This window comes from Sarcophilus harrisii, chromosome 2, assembly GCF_902635505.1.
Source record: "Sarcophilus harrisii chromosome 2, mSarHar1.11, whole genome shotgun sequence".
NCBI classification, from domain to species: Eukaryota; Metazoa; Chordata; class Mammalia; order Dasyuromorphia; family Dasyuridae; genus Sarcophilus; species Sarcophilus harrisii.
This window is the reverse complement of record NC_045427.1, coordinates 29,486,609-29,505,513: the sequence shown is the minus strand read 5'-3', so window position 1 is coordinate 29,505,513 and position 18,905 is coordinate 29,486,609. Positions and strand designations below refer to the sequence as shown.

The following is an 18,905-nucleotide window of genomic DNA, read 5'->3' as shown; positions in this document are numbered from 1 at the left end:
GGAAAAGTCCCAAGGTTTCTGACCAAAACAGCAACAGTTGCTATATTTATATTTACTCTGAGGCAACTGGAGACAAAAAAAGGCCGGGAACTTTTGTTGGCCAATCAGTGAGAGCCAAGAGTGATTTGGGTTTAAGGAATGGTCCTCAAGAAAGAAATCTAGTTAGTGAACCCAAGAAAGAAGAAAGGAGGACAGCAGAGGAAGATAAAGGAAAAAAGGAAGGAAGGAAGGGAGAGAAGGAGGGAAGGAGGCTGGGAGGGAGAGAAAGAGGGAGGAAGGAAGGAAGGAAGGAAAGAAGGAAGGAAGGAAGGAAGGAAGGAAAGAAGGAAGGAAGGGAGAGAGAGAGGGAGGTAGGTTGGTTGGGAGGGAGAGAGGGAAGAAGGAGGAATGGAGGAAGGGAGGAAGGAAAGGAGAGGGAAGAAGGGAAGGAGGGAGGGAGGGAGGAAGGGAGGAAGGAAAAGAGGAAGAAAGGAAGGAAGGAAGAGAGGGAGAAAGGAAAAAAGGGAGGGAGGGAGGGAGAGAAAAAAGGAGCAAGGGAGGAAGGAAGGAAAGGAGGGAGAGAGGAAAGAAGGGAGGGAGAGAAGAAGGAAAGAAGGAAGTTATATTGTTTTATCCTCAGTGGAGTCCTATTCACACAGGTTGAATTTTGTCCTTCATTCTTGAAAACAATCATAACATCAGGAAGGTGATGCAATGGCATGCAATGGATTATTTGAGTGAGGAAGGACTGTGCAAAGTCACCTGTCTCGTTTTCTCCTTTCAAATCATCTGGGTCCAGTGCCCAGACATAGATCGGGATGACTAGAGATTTCCCTGGATATAATAGAAGACCCTATTTTTTCCAAGCTAAGCTCTTTAATAGGTCTCAATATGACTTTAGTTGTCTTTATTTATTTGGACTACATTAAAAAGGCAAATCCTTTGCCTCATTTTCTTACTTAACCTTAATGACTGATTGCCTCAGTTAAACATAGACCTGCCCAAAGATTTTATGATTTATTAATTCTAATATTTCAGGAAAGTGATTCTTAATGATTATTCCTATTTTGAAAGACAACCCAATACATATATTTATATTTGTGGATACATACATAAAAGGCAAAAAAAAATTTAGTAGGTCCAAACCTCACTATCAAAATTTGTAAACATTTAAATTATGTCCTCACCAACCCTAGAATTACCCTTCCACAATACAATTAATTCTAGTCAAGTAAAATCTTTTTTTCAAAGCTATGATTAAAAAAAAAAGAAATCAAAGTTGCATCTTGAAGATGACTAGAAAACTTCTCTAACATTTAAAATATGGTAATAAAGTCTATGGGAAAATATAATTCAGTTTGTAAATTTTGTTTTACAAGTAGTGGTGGGAAAGTCAATAGTTATGATGAGATTCAGGTATACATTGAATTCTAAAAGCTTAAATTTATAATATCTATACTTTTATACAAAACACTCCTGAAGAATTTCTTTTCCTAAGTGAACAATGAGACCAATGTTGGTTGAGCCAGTGTAAATTGAGTTACAAGATATAAGTGTAAATGTTTTGATTCCATGTGATGGTATCAATTTCCAATACAACAGATGAAGAAAGGCTTTTTAGATACCTGAGCCAGTAACTTTACTTCATTCACTTCATTATTTAGTTCTTCAACATCCTTGTCCAAATGTTGACAGAACAATTTAATGCTGGTGTCTCTTTCACCCACTGACTTATCGATGGCATTTCGGACTGCGACAAGCGATGGCTTCATAGTGGCAAATACGGCAAAATCCTCAGGGGGTGTAGGAATTTGATACAGGTCGATAAGCTTGTACATTTTAGTAACAATGTCAGCTTCATCTTCAATAATTTCAATCTAAAGACAAGAGCATTCAATATAAGAAACTCCCCACATTTTGCAATGAATCACTATTAATGTGTTATAATTCTGTCTAATCATCTGTGGACCGCTATACTATAAAAATAATATCCTCTGAAGCCTGAGCAAAGGAGATGAGAGTTTGCTTTTAGAAGTAAATAAAACTTATAGTAACAAAGTCCATTTCACAAATGCAGCATAATTGTCACTGAACTACATGGAAATTAGAATAAAGAATCTAGAATTGTAAAGCCAGCAGAAATTGTGGAGGTCATATAGCCCAGAGAGACCCCCCCCCCCACCGCACACACACCCTAGTATGGTCCAAAACAGATTAAAAAGTAATTGGGAAATATTTAACAAAATAATAAAAAAAATACACTAAAACACAGGCATCATGGCTGGTTTATTGGTTTCTGTTTCTTTTTGGATTGTTTTTATAAAAACAATTTACAAAAACAAAAACTTCTTTTACAAAAGAGGAAATAGAATATGAGAATAGAAGTAACTTGATCAGTGGTACAATGTACATTAGTGACAGAGGAAAAGTTTCTGATTCCCAGTCCTGTGCTAATTCTATTATATGATAGTGAAAAATGGCTCACACAAATGACCGTAATTGTTATTTTAACAGAACCAAATAAAAGGGTTTCTTCCCCTCTTCTATTAGTTCTTCATTAGCTTTAAAACAATATAGTATCATCAGTATTCTCTGACCCCATGATAATTTCATTTCTCTGTTTCCTTCCTCTCCCTCTTTCCTTTTCTCTTCTTTGCTTCTGTCTGTCTTTGCCTGTCTGTTTCTCTCTGCCCCTCTCTCCCTCCTTCTCTTTCTTTGTTTCTTTCTCTGTCTATCTTTGTTTCCTCTCTCTCTTTTTCTTTTTCTGTCTTGATCTGTGTCTCTTTGTCTCTCTGTCTCTGTGTGTCTATCTCTCCCTCTCCTCTTCTCTCCCTCTGTCTTTCTCTTCCTCCCTGTCTCAGTCTCTGCCCCCATGTTTTTTCCTTTCCTTCTCTTCCCTTTCCTCCCTCTCTTCCCTTCTCTATGTCTCTTTCTCTTTCTCTGTCCTGTGTCTTTGTCTCCCCTCTCTCCCCCTCTCTGTGTGTCTCTGTCTCTGTCTCTTTTTCTGTCTGTCTCTCTCTTCTCTCCCCCTCTCTCAGCGTCTCTCTCTTCCTCCCTCTTTGTCTCAGTCTCTGCCCCCATGTGCTTTTCCTTTCCTTCTCTTCCTCTTCTTCCCTCTCTTCCCCTCTCTATGTCTCTGTCTCTTTCTCTGTCCTGTGTCTTTGTCTCCCCTCTCTCCCCCTCTCTGTGTGTCTCTGTCTCTGTCTCTTTTTCTGTCTCTTCTCTCCCCCTCTCTCAGCGTCTCTCTCTTCCTCCCTCTTTGTCTCAGTCTCTGCCTCCATATGTCTTCCCTCTCCTTCTCTTCCCCTTTCCCTCTTTCCTCCCTCCTTCTAACCTCCTCCCCTCATACACACAATTGCTGCTCTGGCCTCTAAGGCCTCCATGTCTGGAGACTCTTTCAGGATATTTCACACACTCAGATCGGGACAGACTTTATTGGCACCAGGTGGTCAAGAAGTGATTTCGTGTCGGTTTTGGATGATGGACGGCACACCTGTTCTTCCCCTTGCATTTCATCTTGGAACAAATATTCTTCTCTAAAGCTTTAAGTATGTGCATAACCTGTTTAACAATTAGCTTCCACAGTCTGATTTATAGCCCTGTATTATATAGTGTTAGACACCTGGAATACAGTTTACCTTCATGTACCATCTTGCCCTTTTTATGTCTTACTATCATATATTGGTACAACGTAGAGATTTATGTGTCCACCTTACTATCATATATTGGTACAATGTAGAGATTTATGTGTCCACCTGGTTGTCCAGAGAATGGCAAAGATATTGATTTATGGATCCACTAACCCCCTCTTTCTCATTTGAGAAAAACTGCTTATTTATTCAATGCAATCAATACGCCAAGTGTCCTATAGTCTCCTGCCAAAAGAACATTCTCAAGCCAGGCCTTCCTCCTCACTTTTCCAGAACATTTTTTTATTCAGGGGCTTTATCATTGTCCAAACTTCTGGTCAACAACTCTAAGGAACAAGTTTCCCCCCAAAACATGTTACATATTCTTTCCAGAACACCTTGAAAACATGGCAAGGAAACCACCCTTTGCTATTCTGCCAGCTCTACTCCCGACTCTCCTCCCCTTCTCAACTCATAACCATGTGTTTTCTTTTTCCATTAGAAATTAGGCTCCTTGAGGGTTTCTTTTTTCTTCCAGTATATAGCTATACCTACTAAATAGGAAGCCCTTAACAAATGCTTCTTCACTGATTGTAGTAGTTGCAGAGTATCGATCTTTAGAGCAGGGCTTTGTAAACTTTTTCTACTCATGACTCCTTTACACCCGAGAAATTTTTATGTGACCCCAGTTATATAGGTATATAAAATAGGTATACAAGGCACACATTTGCTGATAACAAGTTATCATTTCACGACCCTTACATTCAGTTAGGAGACCCCATAGGGGATTGCAACCCATAGTTTAAGATCTGGGGCTTTAGAAAAAAGTAGGCAATCCTATTTACATCAAACTAATCAAACATGCACACCCACATACAACACACAGCGCAGAGCTTATGGGGGATCACTACTGAACACAGATGAAGATGAATATCAATTTAGCTAAAAGAGAATTCTCCTTAAAATAGAAATATATATTTTATACAAGATACTATTTTACTGAGAGTTAGGGTGAAGAAATGGTCTCTAAGTTTCCTCCCTCCCTAAGATTCTATTCTATGATAGTTTGTCAAATAACTTATAGATTCTATAAAAGTAGAATTATAGTGGAAATCCTATTTTTTACTACTCTTAAAAACATGTTTTTTCTTCCACAAGATATCCAGAAAAATAATATACAGCAGAAACTGATGAAATGTGAGGTGGTAAAGCATGTTGTAAACCTTACAATTCTACATAAATGCTAGCTAATATTTTTATTACGATTTTTATCATTATTATATTCTATTATGTTTATACCTCAAATATCTCCTTAAATCCATGATGAGTTATTGCATCATCTATCCCATTTTATATTGTACTTCTTATAGTCTGCAGTGAAATCTTAAATATATAATACATATCTGCAATGTTTACTCTAAAGCAAGCTCAGAAGACTGAGGTTGCTATAAGAGGTGTTAAAGTGTACTTGGCCCCTCTTTAAAGAAACAACCTTAAAGAGAAGAAAAAAAAAAAACCAAAGAAAAAATGATTTTTAGTACTGGGACTGAAAACGCCAAAGTTTAAGTTTATATGGCCTTAGAGTCTTTGAAATCTCTTCTGTAGTTTCTTATGGCACAATATGGGTCTCTTGAGGCAGTATGACCTTATAAAAAGTAAAATAGCCAGGAGAAAAATTTATTCTAGGAGAGCAACACTGGCAAGAGGTTACTCAAGAAAGCTCATCATTTCAATGACTAACCATATCTTCAGGGGAGCTATGACAAAGCAGGTTTACAAAAAGGAGACAGAAGAGGCAGAAGGAGAAAGATATTTTCAGACATAGCTACTCTGAGTGTTCATTTTGTCTGGCCATACTTAATTGCTACAAAGGTCCTCTACCCTCACTTTCTCTTGGTTTTAAAATTTGGGGGTAAGCAAGAAGGGAGAATTGAGGAAAGTAGCAACACTGAGGCTTAAAAACATAGAAGGGGTCATTGTAACATATTTGGAAACTTCACAGAAGAGAAGGAAATCCAGAAGGAAGCTCAGAAAACAAGAATAGTTTTGAAGGTAATATGTAGAATTTATTGCATATTTTCCAAAAAAAAAGATGTGAAATAGAAATCGTTATTTCACATAAAATCCTATTTTTATATTCTGCTTTATGTTTATTTAATACTTAAGTTCAAAAATTTTATTTTCTGCTTTATGTTTTTTTAGTATTAAGTTCAACATTTTTAAAATGTGTGACACGAGATAAGAGGATTTAGAAAAGCAATATTGTGAAGTAAAAATGACAAGATTTGCAACAGATTAAACATATGAAGTGAATAAAGGTGAGGATTCAAGAATGGCACAGAGATCGAAAATTTGTATGCTTTCAACAGTGATGGGAAAATTCAGAAGAGTGGGGAAAGGTAACAAACTCTGTTCAGAATATGTTAAATTTCTAGATGCCTTTAAGATACTTAGTTCTAGTTGATGTTAAAGCTTCAAAGGAGACCAAGACTCGAATTGTAGATTTGCATAATGATGGTAATTGAGCCTACAGAAAGTTGATAAGATCACCCAGTGGAAAAATACAGAGAAGAAAGGGAACAAGGTGCAGGACAGAGTCTTTGAAGATACTCAACATTAGTGGGAATGATATGAATTAAATCTAGTAAAGTATACCAAAAAATCACAAATGGATGGATAGGAGGGAAAGCAGTGCCATGAAAACCCAGAGTTTTGAGTACAGAAATGATATAATAAAATATATATATATATATATATATATATATATATATATATATATATATATATATAACAAAAACCAGAGTACTGGCTTTAGTGTCATGGAAGCCCTGAGTTCATAGTTCCCAGTTGTGTGACTTGGGGCAAGACACTTAAATTCATAGTCTTAGTTTCCTCACCTATAAAATAGGGAGGATAGTGGCAATGGGTTATTGTGAGGATCAAATGAAATAAGATAAATAAAGCACTGTGCAAACTTTAAAGTAGCATATAAATAAATGTTGGCTATTGTTATTAACTAATTAATTATGTAGCAGAGTAATGAAAACATTAAAGCAAGTAGAGAATATTATCAGGTGACTATTTCAATAGTGTAGGTTAATATTTACTAAAATGGTGGCAGTGGGAATAAATGTCCACTTTGTGATGGAAAACCATGAGGTATAGATAAGAAAGGAGTAGTATATAGAGATTGATATATGCATTAATATACACATATGTGAGGGGAAGGTGTATATTCACACATCTCCAGTCCAAGACAATCTCCTGTTGTCCTAATTTATAGGTGATTCTAGAGGGAAAAAATGAGGCTGGTGACTTTGCATCCAATCACTTCATATTATAGCATCACCTCCTTGAGATGGGAATCTTTGAGAATGAGGGACAAACCCCATCAGTAGCAGCCCCCACATACACACTCCTATACTAGTACTATTATTCAAAGTTGCATTTGAAGACTATTACCCAAGTTAAATATATGTTGTAATATTCAAGATGACACTAATAATAAATACAAAGAATTACATTTCACCAAAGTAGTTTCTTCAGTCACAAGATAATGCCTATTACTTGTTATTAGATCGGACACTCACTCTTTCCTGGATTTCATCAAGGAAAATCAAGCTATTGACATATTCCACAGTTGCAGTTGGAACAAATTCAAGTTTGTATTCTGCATCTTGAGCCTCAGTGATAATAGCATCCACCTTTTTCTTGCTTTGCAGGGGAAGCATGCTGTTTATGACCTAAAAAAAGCAAAAACAGTGCACAAAAATCTTGAAATTCTACATTTTTTGCTGCCCTTTTAGACAGCTTCTTAAGCGTAGTGACAGGTTTCTGTCTGTTGTATCCCCAGCTTCTAGTATAATGCAGTGTGCTTCAGGTGGGTGCCCTTGGGGAGTGCTCCCATGTGCGCTGATTGAACTCTGAGATCTTCACAAGGGAGATATATTCCTCTATGTGTAAGAAATTAGAAGAAAGGTGATAAAATCAGAATTTTAGGAAGGGAAGGACCTTCCAGATGATGAAGACAAGCATCCTCACTTTGAGGTCATGTTCACTTGTTCAAAGTCATACTACTAAGCAATGACTGTATCGGGGTCCTAAAAATCAGAACTCTTTGTGATTAGAATTTTAAACCAACTTATATTCCTGGGATGCAGGCCATGTGAGGGCAAATGGTGCCCACAGAACGAGAGCATTGAACTATCAACACTTTTAGGGTGTGACAATTTCATGGGAAGTGGGGAGAGGTCTGAGAGAGAAGGCTCATATAGAGAGGAAAAAGTCTGGAGAAATAGCCTTAAAAGCTTGTAAAATAGGGTGTTTGATCTACTCTTCCCTAAAATTGGGAACAAAAAGGAAGAACTGGAGAATTAATTTTGAAAATAAGGAATGGCTAATAAACTTTGGATGGAAAATGCCATCTGCATCCAGAGAGAGAACTATGGAAACTGAATGTAAGTAAAGCATTCTGTTTTTCCCTTTTTTCCCTTTTGTTTTGATTTTTTCTTCCCCAATATAATTCATATGGAAATATGTTAAAATGAAAGTACACATATAAGTGAAAAGAAAAGAAAAGAAAAGAAAAATAGGAATGACCGATTGTCTGGTGTTAATAATAGTAAAACACTGTCAGTACTGGGAACAAAATGAGGAACTCAAATTATTGCAAAAAGTGATTTGCTGATAAGAATAGAAGCTATACAAATTTCTGTATACTTACTTCCAAACAACGCAGTGGTGATGGAATTAGTTTTTCTTTCATTTTTTTGGTATCAATAAGCAATAATCCTGTATTTCTGGTAGGCTTTAGACCTAAGGCATCTTTGTGTTCTCTATGATATCTTTCTAGTCGTTCAGCAAAGAAAAGAACACCTATATAAAATAATTTATTGCATAAGCAAAGTATTAGAGTTTTAAGGATTTAAATATTCAACCCATCATGCATTAATTTTATATGTAGTTTAAGCTACATTTTAGTGTCTATGGTTAGATAAATAGCAATAATTCAACTTTTATAGCCTATGCTGCAGGGACTGGGGAAAGACAGGCACACTGATAAGCTGTTTGGGGAGCTATAAAATGATTCAAACCATTCTGGGAGGCAATTTGGAATAATGTTAAGAAAATAACTAAAATTACTTTACACTTTGATCCCTAGATGCTACTACTAGATATGTACTATCATTTTTCAAAGAGAGAAAGAAATACACAGCAAAATATTCATGGCTGCAATCTGGAAACAATATGGATTGAGGAATGGATTAAAATAAGATAAAATAAACTGCCTTAAATGAATATAAAGAAATATTGCTGAAACACAAAGTGATTCACAAAAGTATAGAAACCCTAAATGAACTGATGCATAACTAGTTAAATAACGTGCACGATGACACAATAATGTATGTAGAAAGGACACATACACACACAAATGAAAGTGAATAAAACGTAATAATAATAATGACAAAGTCTAGCTCCAAAGATGAAATGAAAAAATTCACCTTCCTCCCCCTCCCCTTTTTTTTCAGGAATGGGGACTAGGAATGTGGAATATTGAATATATTCTCAAACTTAGGTGATATAGTGGTTAGTTTTGCTGAATCATTTTTTTCTCTTTTAAAAAAATTTTTGTTACAAGAAATTTCTGTGTGAGAAGCAGAAGGAAGGGATATATTTGGAAATGAAGATAATAAAAGAAAACAAAAGACATAATTAAAAAATGGAACACATCCAATTTTGCATGTATATTTTTTAAAACCAGAAATATAGAAGATCAGGATACTGGTTCCCTTATCCCAGCATCTGCCTTCTTTTTTAAATTTGATAGCATTGAATCCCAATTAATGTAAGGACTTTCACCTCCCCCAATAAAGAAGTTAATGGAAGGGCTTGAATCCCCTGAGTCACCCATCTACTGAAGTAAGCTCTATGGTAGTGACCCCAAATGCCTTTTCTTTTGAAAGGTCTTTTAGCTGCAAATTCCCAGGTATCCCCATCCATCAGTAAATCGGCATTATTCCCAAATGCCTTGATTTATTCACCACATCTAGGAGCCAACTCCTTTTCCTTAATGTCTAGTCCTAGTTGACCTAGGTAACAACCCTAGAAAAAACTCTCAGGATTTTTACTAGTCTTGATTCCCCTTGTGCATCTGTTTCCCTTTTTTGTGGGGATCTCTCTTCTCAACAACACTGACTTACAACAAACCATTAGTGCAGTAAAACCTATATGTAATTTATTACTAAATAAAGAATGACTATATTAGGAGGGTATGCTCATTTTGTAAAAAAATATATATATGTAATATATATTTTTAATTATTTGTTTTAGTCTGTTAAAACAAACAAACAAACAAACAGGACAAATAATCAAAAGCTTGGAGACCATTGCTCTAGAGGACTGATTTTTTTGGTTCTTATAAGAAAGAGGGCATCCAAGTGGTGCAGTGGATAGAAGATTGGGCCTGGAGTCAGGAAAACATGAGTTCAAATCTAGCTAAGACACTCTCTAGCTGTGTGACCCTCAGCAAGTCACATCACCCTTTGACTCACTTTCCTTATCTGTAAAATGAGCTGGAAAAGGAAATGACCAACCTCTCCCATATGTTTGCCAGGAAAACTTCAAATAAGATCACTAAGAGTTGTACACAACTGAAAAAAATGAATAACAAATAATAAATTGAAGGGTTTCTGTCCTCTTTGGATCTCACTTGTCTACTATAACAAATGACAGTAGCCCTAAAATGCTCTCTAGCATTTACCATGGGCAATATCTTGCTGCCCCATACCAAGATTATTTTCCTTCAGTTTCATGACCCTGTTCATCTCTGGGATTCAGAATACTCCATACTTATGGAGGATGGATGGGCACAATACCTATTTTCATATTTTCATTTGCTTCTAATACCTATTAGTTATAAAATCAAGGTAGATCAGAAGTGGCCGAGGAAAGAGAAAAACTTTAGCCCAAATTGAAAGGAGGAGGAAGAATTGAGGGGGATTTGGAAGGCTTTGAAAGTGTGAAGAAGGCCAGAGCTGGAATCGGGGAGGAGAAATTTGGGGAGAAAATAACAGTGGGGAGAATACTCCATACTTATAACAGTTTTATTTGGAGGGGAAAGGAATCAAGGAGACAAGTAGTTGCACCTTAAATGGCAAATCCCTCTCTCCCAATTTCTAATTACTCTGTAATAGCCAAGCCAATTCTACTAGGGGTCTGATTTCAGGCTACTTCTTGAGCCACGATTTTTAGTCCAACATAATTTTTCAAAGGTAGAGATGACCTGAGCCCCACTAAAATTCTCCAGTGCTTCATTGTACAGAGAAGAGGTCCCGGACTCTCAGAATCTATGGGAGCAGAATAAAAGGAGTAGATCCTAACAAGTTAAAGCACCTTAAGAATTGATCTGATAATTAATAATGAGTAGTAAGAAAACTTACCAGGTTCCTCTTTTTGCAGAGCTATTAAATCAAGGCTTTCATTATCCCTATAAAACAATTGGAACTTTTCAAAAGTAGCTGCGTAGATGTTGGCAGTTTCAAATGCAGAATTGATGGCTTCCTTAAGATTAAACAAATACATAAAAATGAGGATTACAACACACATTTTATGAGCCTGTGACTTTAGTGAATGCAAGAAAAAAATGCAGTGCCTTTGAAAATCAGCATCTTCCTGTCATAAAGGAGAGATTAGCCTGATTGGCTTTAAAACCAAGAAGAGTGACTGGGATCAGTTGTTGAGGAACAGACACTGATGTTTCAAATCATAGTATTTATAAGTTAGGCAAGATTTATAAATTAGGCAAGGGTAGAACTTTGGGATTCAGGTCAGGAAAACTTGAGTTCAAATTCAGCCTCAGATATTTACTAGTTGTGTTATCCTAAATCACTTAATCTCTGTTTTCCTGTTTTCTCATCTATAAAATAGGAACAATAGTAGCATCTACCTCTTATGGTTGTCAAGATGAAAGGAGATGATAATTATAAAGTGCTTAGCTCAATGCATAGCACATAGTGTTAACTATTATTATTAATATGGCCACAGGTAAGGCAAGGAGAGAAATCACTGTCAGTTGTCATTAATTTGGTAGGAAAACAAAAGAAAAATATACCTTTATTTTAAAAATGATAGAGTGTAGGTATCTGTCATCTTCAAACACAACTGACAAACTTGGACCTTCTCCACAAGTCTTTTCTTCAATTTTATTGTTAATAATAGGACGGGTGAAAGAATCAAAATAAGGATCAGGTACCAGATTAGGGACTGATAGAACAGTGAACTCAAATCGATCAATAGTATCTGAAATGCCCTCCTGTTAGGAAAGACAAAGACATACCCATTTGTAATGCTTCTTTTAAATGACAAAAACAAAACAAAACCCAATAACTCAGCATTCATAAATCCATAAATCATAACTCATGCATGTAAATTTCCCCAATAGAATCAATTTTCACAGAAGTGTGAAACTTTCTGATCTTTGTTAAGTTTTATCACTGACTGGAAATGAGTTCTTAATATTAAATTTAAAATCAAGTAAAGCAGATATATATATATATGTATATATATATGAAATGTGACTATATAATGACCCCCATATAAGCATCAGAAAATTCATTAATTAAGGTGTCAATATTAAATTTAAAATCAAGTAAAGCAGATATATATATGAAATGTGACTATATAATGGTCCCCAAATAAGCATCAGAAAATTCATTAATTAAGGTTTCATTTATATTTTTGTCAAAGCTAATCATGAGACTGTGAGCTCATGAAAGCGCTGGCTAAACCCAAGTCCTTATTATGTTTTGTAAGAGGATGGATAGGCATAATACCTATTTTCATATTTTCATTTGCTTCTAATACCTAGTAGTTATAAAATCAAGGTAGATCAGAAATGGCTGAGGAAAGAGAGAAACTTTAGCCAAATTGAAAGGAGGAGGAAGAATTGAGGGGGATTTGGAAGGCTTTGAAAGTGTGAAGATGGCCAGAGCTGGAATCAGGGAGGAGAAATTTGGGGAGAAAATAACAAGTTTGCAATAAGAGTATGAAGGAAAATGGCTCAACCACAAGAAGGTTCAATTGAAAGGAATCAGTAAGAGGTTTTTGAGGAAAACCTAAGGAAGAGAAGATCAAGAATTGGAAGACTTGAGGAGAAAGGATGGAAAGAATGAGAAAAGTGGGAGAAGGTCTTTGGCAGAAAAAGGAGAAAGGTTCAAGTGAAGGGGAAAAAAGGGTAAGGTTAGGTAAATAAGAAAAATAAGAGTAAAACCAATTGATCAGGCAAAGTGAAAGGTTAGTGGATAAGGATCAAGAAGCAGGGTATAGGGGCTTAGATGGGAAGAGGAATTGAAGGCACTAACAGGAGGAGATGGAGGTAAAAAAAGGAGAGTGGCTTTTAGGACTTGTAATCAATCAAATAAAAAAGTCTGAAAGGTAAGAATTGAGGATCTCTTTTACAAAAAAACTACCTATTATTTTAAAATTCTGCAAAAATCTATCTTCACTCCTATCTACCCACAATTCCCCCCCAATCCACACAATTGAGAATGAAAGAAAAAAAGAAACCCTCTGTCACACACACAATCAAACAAAATATATTTCCTCATTGACTGTGCCCCAAAATATATGTATTGTTTTGCACTCTCAGTCCTTTCATTTCTCATTAATCTTCTGGAATCATGGTTGGTCATCACACTGAGCAGAGTCTCTATTTTTTTTTCAAAATTGTTTGTTTTTACCACATTGGTATTATGGTGTAAATCATGCGCTTGGTTCTGTTAATTTTCTTGTGTCAGTTCATATAATTCTTCCCAAGTTTCACTGAAATGATTCCTTTCATTATTTCTTAGAGTATAAAACTTTTCTATCACATTTATATATCATAATTTGTTCAGGCATCCCTCAATTTACAGGTATGCTTTCAGATTTCTATCTTTTTTTTTTCTTAAGATAATTGGGGTTAAGTGACATGCCCAGGGTCATACAGCTAGTTAAATATCTGAGACTAGATTGGTACTTGGGTCCTCCTAACTCCAGGACTATTGTTCTATCCACTGCACCACTTAGTTGTCCCTCACAACCCTTAGTTGTCAACCTTGAAAAGAACTATTAACATTTTTGTATATCTTTAGTTAGAATTGATTTTGCTTGGGACTAATTCCTCCCTTAATATTCCTCCCCTCAATTTATCCTCACTCTGATTCTCCTTCTTCCTCCCTTTTTTTTCCATCTTTCTCTCTTAAGTAAAATATATTTTTGTATCCAGCATGCATTTGTCTATTCTTCTCTCCTTAAACCATTCAGAGAATGAGGTTTGATGTCCACTTGTGGTAAGATGTCTACCTGAGCAACTTAATTAGGTGTCATAATTTCCCCTAATTTTCTTTTCCCTTCTCTACCCACAGTGTATTATCCCTCTTCCCTTAACATTCAAGAATGCACCTATCTCAGCACCTATTTAGACTTACTCTACCACCCCTGAGAATAGGACTCACAGAGGACATGTACATTATTTCTCCAGATTATAACATAAGCAGTTTAGGATTGTTTAGTCCTTTATCACTGATTGTTCTGGTTTATATTTTTATGTTGCTCTTAATTCATGGATTTGAACTTCAGAATTTCTCTACAACTTAGTCTTTTCAGGAAAAATGTTTGGGAATCCCATATTTTATTTCAAGGTCCACTTCTCCCCCTGTTAAGATATTTAATTTTGTGGGATATGTCATATTTGATTGTAAGCCTATATCATTTGTCTTTTGGAATATAGTATTCCAAACTTTCTGTTCCTTCTGACTGTGGTTACTTAATCATTTGTGATCTTGATTGTGATTTCTAAGTATTTGGATTCTTTCTGACTATGTAGGTATTTTCTGTTTGTAGTTCTGTTTATAATATTTTTCTTTGATTAGATGCTTTGGATTTTGGCTATGGTGTTCCTAGGAGTTTTCAGTTGGGGCTTTCTTCTTCCACGTTGTCCTCTGGTTCTAAGAGACTGGAATCATTTTAAGATTTCTTGAAATTTGGTCATTTAGACTTTCTGTCTCTCTGTCTCCCTCTCTCTCTCTCTCTCTCCTCTCTCTCTCTCTCTCTCTCTCTCTCTCCTCTCTCTCTCTCTCTCTCTCTCTCTCTCTCTCTCTCTCTCTCTCTCATTCCCTTGCTCTCTCTTTCCTGCTCTATTTCTGTCTTTTTCTGTCTCTCTATCTCTGCCTCTCCCTCCTTCCTTTCTTCCCTCCCTCTCATCCTCTCTCCCTCAGTTCCTCAGTCCCTTTCTCCCTTTCTCTCTCTCTCTCTCCCTCTCTCTCCTCTTCCCCCTCCTCCTTCTTGGTCTTGATATACAGTTTGATTATTCATAAATTCTTTTCTCTTTGATCTGTCTTCCAGGGTGGTTGTTTTTGCTAAGAGATATCTTATAAGTCTGTGTTTTTTAGCCTTTTGGCTTTCTTTGAATTTTTTTTTTTTGTTTCATGGATTAGGTCTAGGGCTGGAAGGTGGGAAACTGTAGAAAGGAAAGAGTAAGACCACTAAATACTTGGAGTTAAGAAACAAATTTAAGGCTCCTCCTGAGGAAGGGGAGTGGACTAGATTTTTTGATAAAGAAAGAAAGCAACTCTTTGTCTTTTAAAAAATATAAAAGTAGGGAGAATTAAGTGGCACAATGGGAGAGCACCAGCCCTGATGACAGGAGGATCCTGAGTTCAAATCCAGCCTCAGACATTTATTGTTCACCAGCTGTGTGACTCTGGGTGAATCACTTAATTCTGATTGCCTCCCACAAAATACAAAAATAAAACCTTTCAAGTTGCCAGGTAGGCATCACACAGTAATACACTGGAATAAGAGCTAAAGTGGCTAGTGAAAGTTATGGTGATTGTTTGTCAATTGGATAATACTAAAGGTCTGCTGTCTCACTGAGTTTATTTACATACAAGATATGAAAAAGACCTTCTTGAGATTTGTCAGAATAGATTGCTGCCCACTTTTGGTGATTTATCTGGGCAATGATGCTGCCAAAAGGAATCTCAAAAAAAGGTTTGAGGGTCTTAGTGGACTGCAAATTCAATGAGTCAAAAATATGAAATGACAATGAAAAAAACGTAAAGTAATCTTGAGCTGTGGGAAAGAGACGAGAGGAACAGGGAACAAGGAGGCAACTGTTTTGCTTAGTTTGCTCTGGTCAGACAACATCTGAATACTGTGTGAGCGGAGTGTACACCACTCTAGGAAGAACACTGATAACTTGGGGAAATGCCAAAGGAGAGCATTCAAGGATGTGAAGAGCCTCAAGTTCATGTCAAATGTGATTCTGTGATGGGCTGAAGGAATAGAAAAGCTCTCCTGGAGAACACAAGTCAGAAAGCGAGAGTATCTGGAGATCTGCCCCCTTGAAGAAGGATGCATTTGTTCTGTTCAGTGAGGAAAAATTGGGAGCGATATATGGAACTTCTTGCAGAGATGTGAATTTTGGTTCGATGTAAGACAGACCTTCCTACCAGTGGACAATGATGGGCTCCCTCAGAAAATAGGGAATAGGGTCGTTACCGCTCTTATCAGGGAATTTCAAGCAAAGGCTCCATGACCACTTAACAATTATAGTGGACAGGGAACTCCACTCTGAGTTCAAACAGGAGACCTCTAAGGTCCCTTCCAACTCTGAAATCCCATGAACTCGATTTAAAACAAATGATTGCTTTGACAGTAGATCTCTGTAGTAACACTAATTCATTCATTCTCAAAGACAAATGCACAAGCCTTTCAAACACAGAATTTTTCAATACATTCAAGAGATATTATTTTCATTCAAATAATATATTAAAACATTTTTAGAGGAATGTCACTGACCCATAAGCATGTTTACATATGCTAAACATGTTATCTTCACATGACTTTCATTTTTTTTTCTAGCAAATTAAAACATCTGGAAAGCTTCCTACATTAGACATGATGCTGTCCAATAGTATTTTCTATTTCTCTTATACCCAATATGAGGAACCACTATATTGGCAATTAATAGATAGGAAAACTATTCACAGCTTTTTCACATACTGAGTTTTCTCATATTTTCTCATATCAGGCCAAGTTAAAAAGCACTTTCTCAAACAAACCTGAAAATGTTGCAAAGATGGCTCAAAATATAAAGCATGGATCTCCAGCATGAGTTCCGTAACAAACATGGGCAGGAGAGATTCATCCTCGTCCATCCTTTCTGCCATTACTACTGATGCTGCTGCCACACCAGGCTAAAAAGGGACATTGTAACATTATACAGATCAACAAATTAGGATAAAATAATGAAGGAAAATGTATATGATATAGTTTATTATTTATTATAATATCCATAACAAAATAAAACAGTTAATAAATAACTGAATTAAATTTAAAAATTTTGACATTATTTGGAAATCATTTTTGATGTGAAATGTGACCAGGTTTCCAAGGACTTAGTCAACTGACTTAAGTATTCATCAATCCTGGCTGTTGTTGACTTATATAAGCCATCTATGGTATACAAAAAGGTAGTCTTTGGGATTTCTATGACCTCACTGGGCTGATGCTCCCAAAACCAACAGCCTATGACCCCTCTTCTCCAGAGAATCTAAGTCTCTGAAAGTCCTCCCTTCCAGTCTTATTCTTTGAAAAAGCAAACTTGAGATTGAGCACTAGATTCACACATTGATGACCGAAGTCATCAATGACAGCTCATTTTGTGGTCAAGAACTTCCATTTTGTGAAGGGGAAAATGAATCTGTAAGATCTCTATTAGCAAATAAAATAATCTCCTAGTGGTGATCACTCTCCTGACAGAAATCTGATTCTAGGACCCAAAGACAGCCTTTGTATATACTTCAATTCTTATCTAGCCTTAAATCACTGAAAGTGTTTTACCTCAGACAAACTGGGATTTGGGAAAGACCTTAGTTTTAAAAGGCCACTGCACCTTGGGCCATTGTCAATCATCCTGATCTATGACTTGCTCTTAAACTCAATTGACTCTGGATGGCTCAAGAAATCACCCTCCTCTCCAAGAACAAAGGAAGATCAACAATTAATACTATTAAAACAGGCAGCCATGACTTCAGATGAACTGTGAGCTTTTTCTGAAGGGCTGGGAAAAAATCGAATTCACCTGTTGTTTCATGAGCCATAAGAAAATTTTGCCCCTCTCTGTTTAGGTGTCCTACATACTAATTCATGTTTTGTTATTTAACTTGCTTTATGATGCATTTTACTGACTTGAAGTGCCTTTAATATGTCCAGCAACTGAAAGACCATTGAGTAGGAACTCATGATTACTTGAAGATCCCAAAGAGCACTTCAAATCTGGGAGGTAGCAAGTGGTACATTTAAGAGGAAAAAACACTATACAACCCTCACTGATAATTGGCGTATTTACTCTCTCATCTACTCTTCTTTTGATTAAGTCATGTCTATCACCTATTGCAAGGATACTATATAAAGCATACTTTAAAGGCAGAAAACTTTCACTTATTCCCCTTGCTTGGTCAAATTTTGTTCAAATTGACTTCAGATTTTTAAATTTGAAATACTCAATTATATTCTACTCAGCACACTTGGACTCCAAAATATATTATTTTTAACCCATCCATAATGGTTTTCTTGAATTATGCTGTCATTTCTTCTATATCCAACATCCCATCTCCATATCATCTGCACCCAACTGGTTAATGAACACATTTAGTTTCATTTTAATCCTACCTTTTTTTCCACTATTTCCATCTTCTCCTCAATCCATTTCTGGATAACTTCAATTGGAGGTGTCAGTTTTAATTTTTCCATAAGATAATTCAAAAGAGTGTTAATGGAGTTGACTGTCAGCACATGCAATGTATTCACAATTAGATAGTCAGTGAGACGAATAAAGCTTGGAAGAGAAAAGAATACAACCTGACCTCATTGTATACAGCATGTGTTCCTGAAAATTTGAACACAAGGCAAATATCTGAAATAAAAATCAGGCTTTCTTTATTGACTTCTGTTATAACCATATTATGATTTTAGACATATTCTTCCAGAAAAAAAGCCTGACCCCTAAAGAAGAGATAAAAGATACCCTTAAGAATTCTAAAATCCTATATATTGTATGAATCAACATCATTCTGCAATATTATCATGGAGTCATTATTTGCTATAAGTTTTTTGGTTTTATTTTTACAATGGAAAGAGAAGAGGAGGGAAGGGCACGGGGAGAAAAATTTAATAAAAAAAGTTTTTTTAAGTTTTAAATAAAACAAAACCAATAAAAGGATAAAACTTTGAAATCACTACTTAGGTCCATAC

At 36.1% G+C, this 18,905-nt stretch overlaps 1 protein-coding gene across 1 annotated transcript in view; it reads right to left on the bottom strand.

The window, feature by feature from the left end:
• DNAH6 (dynein axonemal heavy chain 6) overlaps positions 1-18,905 on the bottom strand; it is a 189,518-nt gene that overhangs the window by 153,118 nt on the left and 17,495 nt on the right. The window contains exons 8-14 of the mRNA XM_031949760.1: positions 18,324-18,489; positions 16,712-16,846; positions 11,719-11,919; positions 11,048-11,168; positions 8,332-8,483; positions 7,199-7,351; positions 1,605-1,856 (exon numbers count right to left, since the gene is read on the bottom strand). Coding sequence (XP_031805620.1) covers positions 1,605-1,856; positions 7,199-7,351; positions 8,332-8,483; positions 11,048-11,168; positions 11,719-11,919; positions 16,712-16,846; positions 18,324-18,489 — 1,180 coding nt within the window. The remainder of the gene's footprint in view (positions 1-1,604; positions 1,857-7,198; positions 7,352-8,331; positions 8,484-11,047; positions 11,169-11,718; positions 11,920-16,711; positions 16,847-18,323; positions 18,490-18,905) is intronic.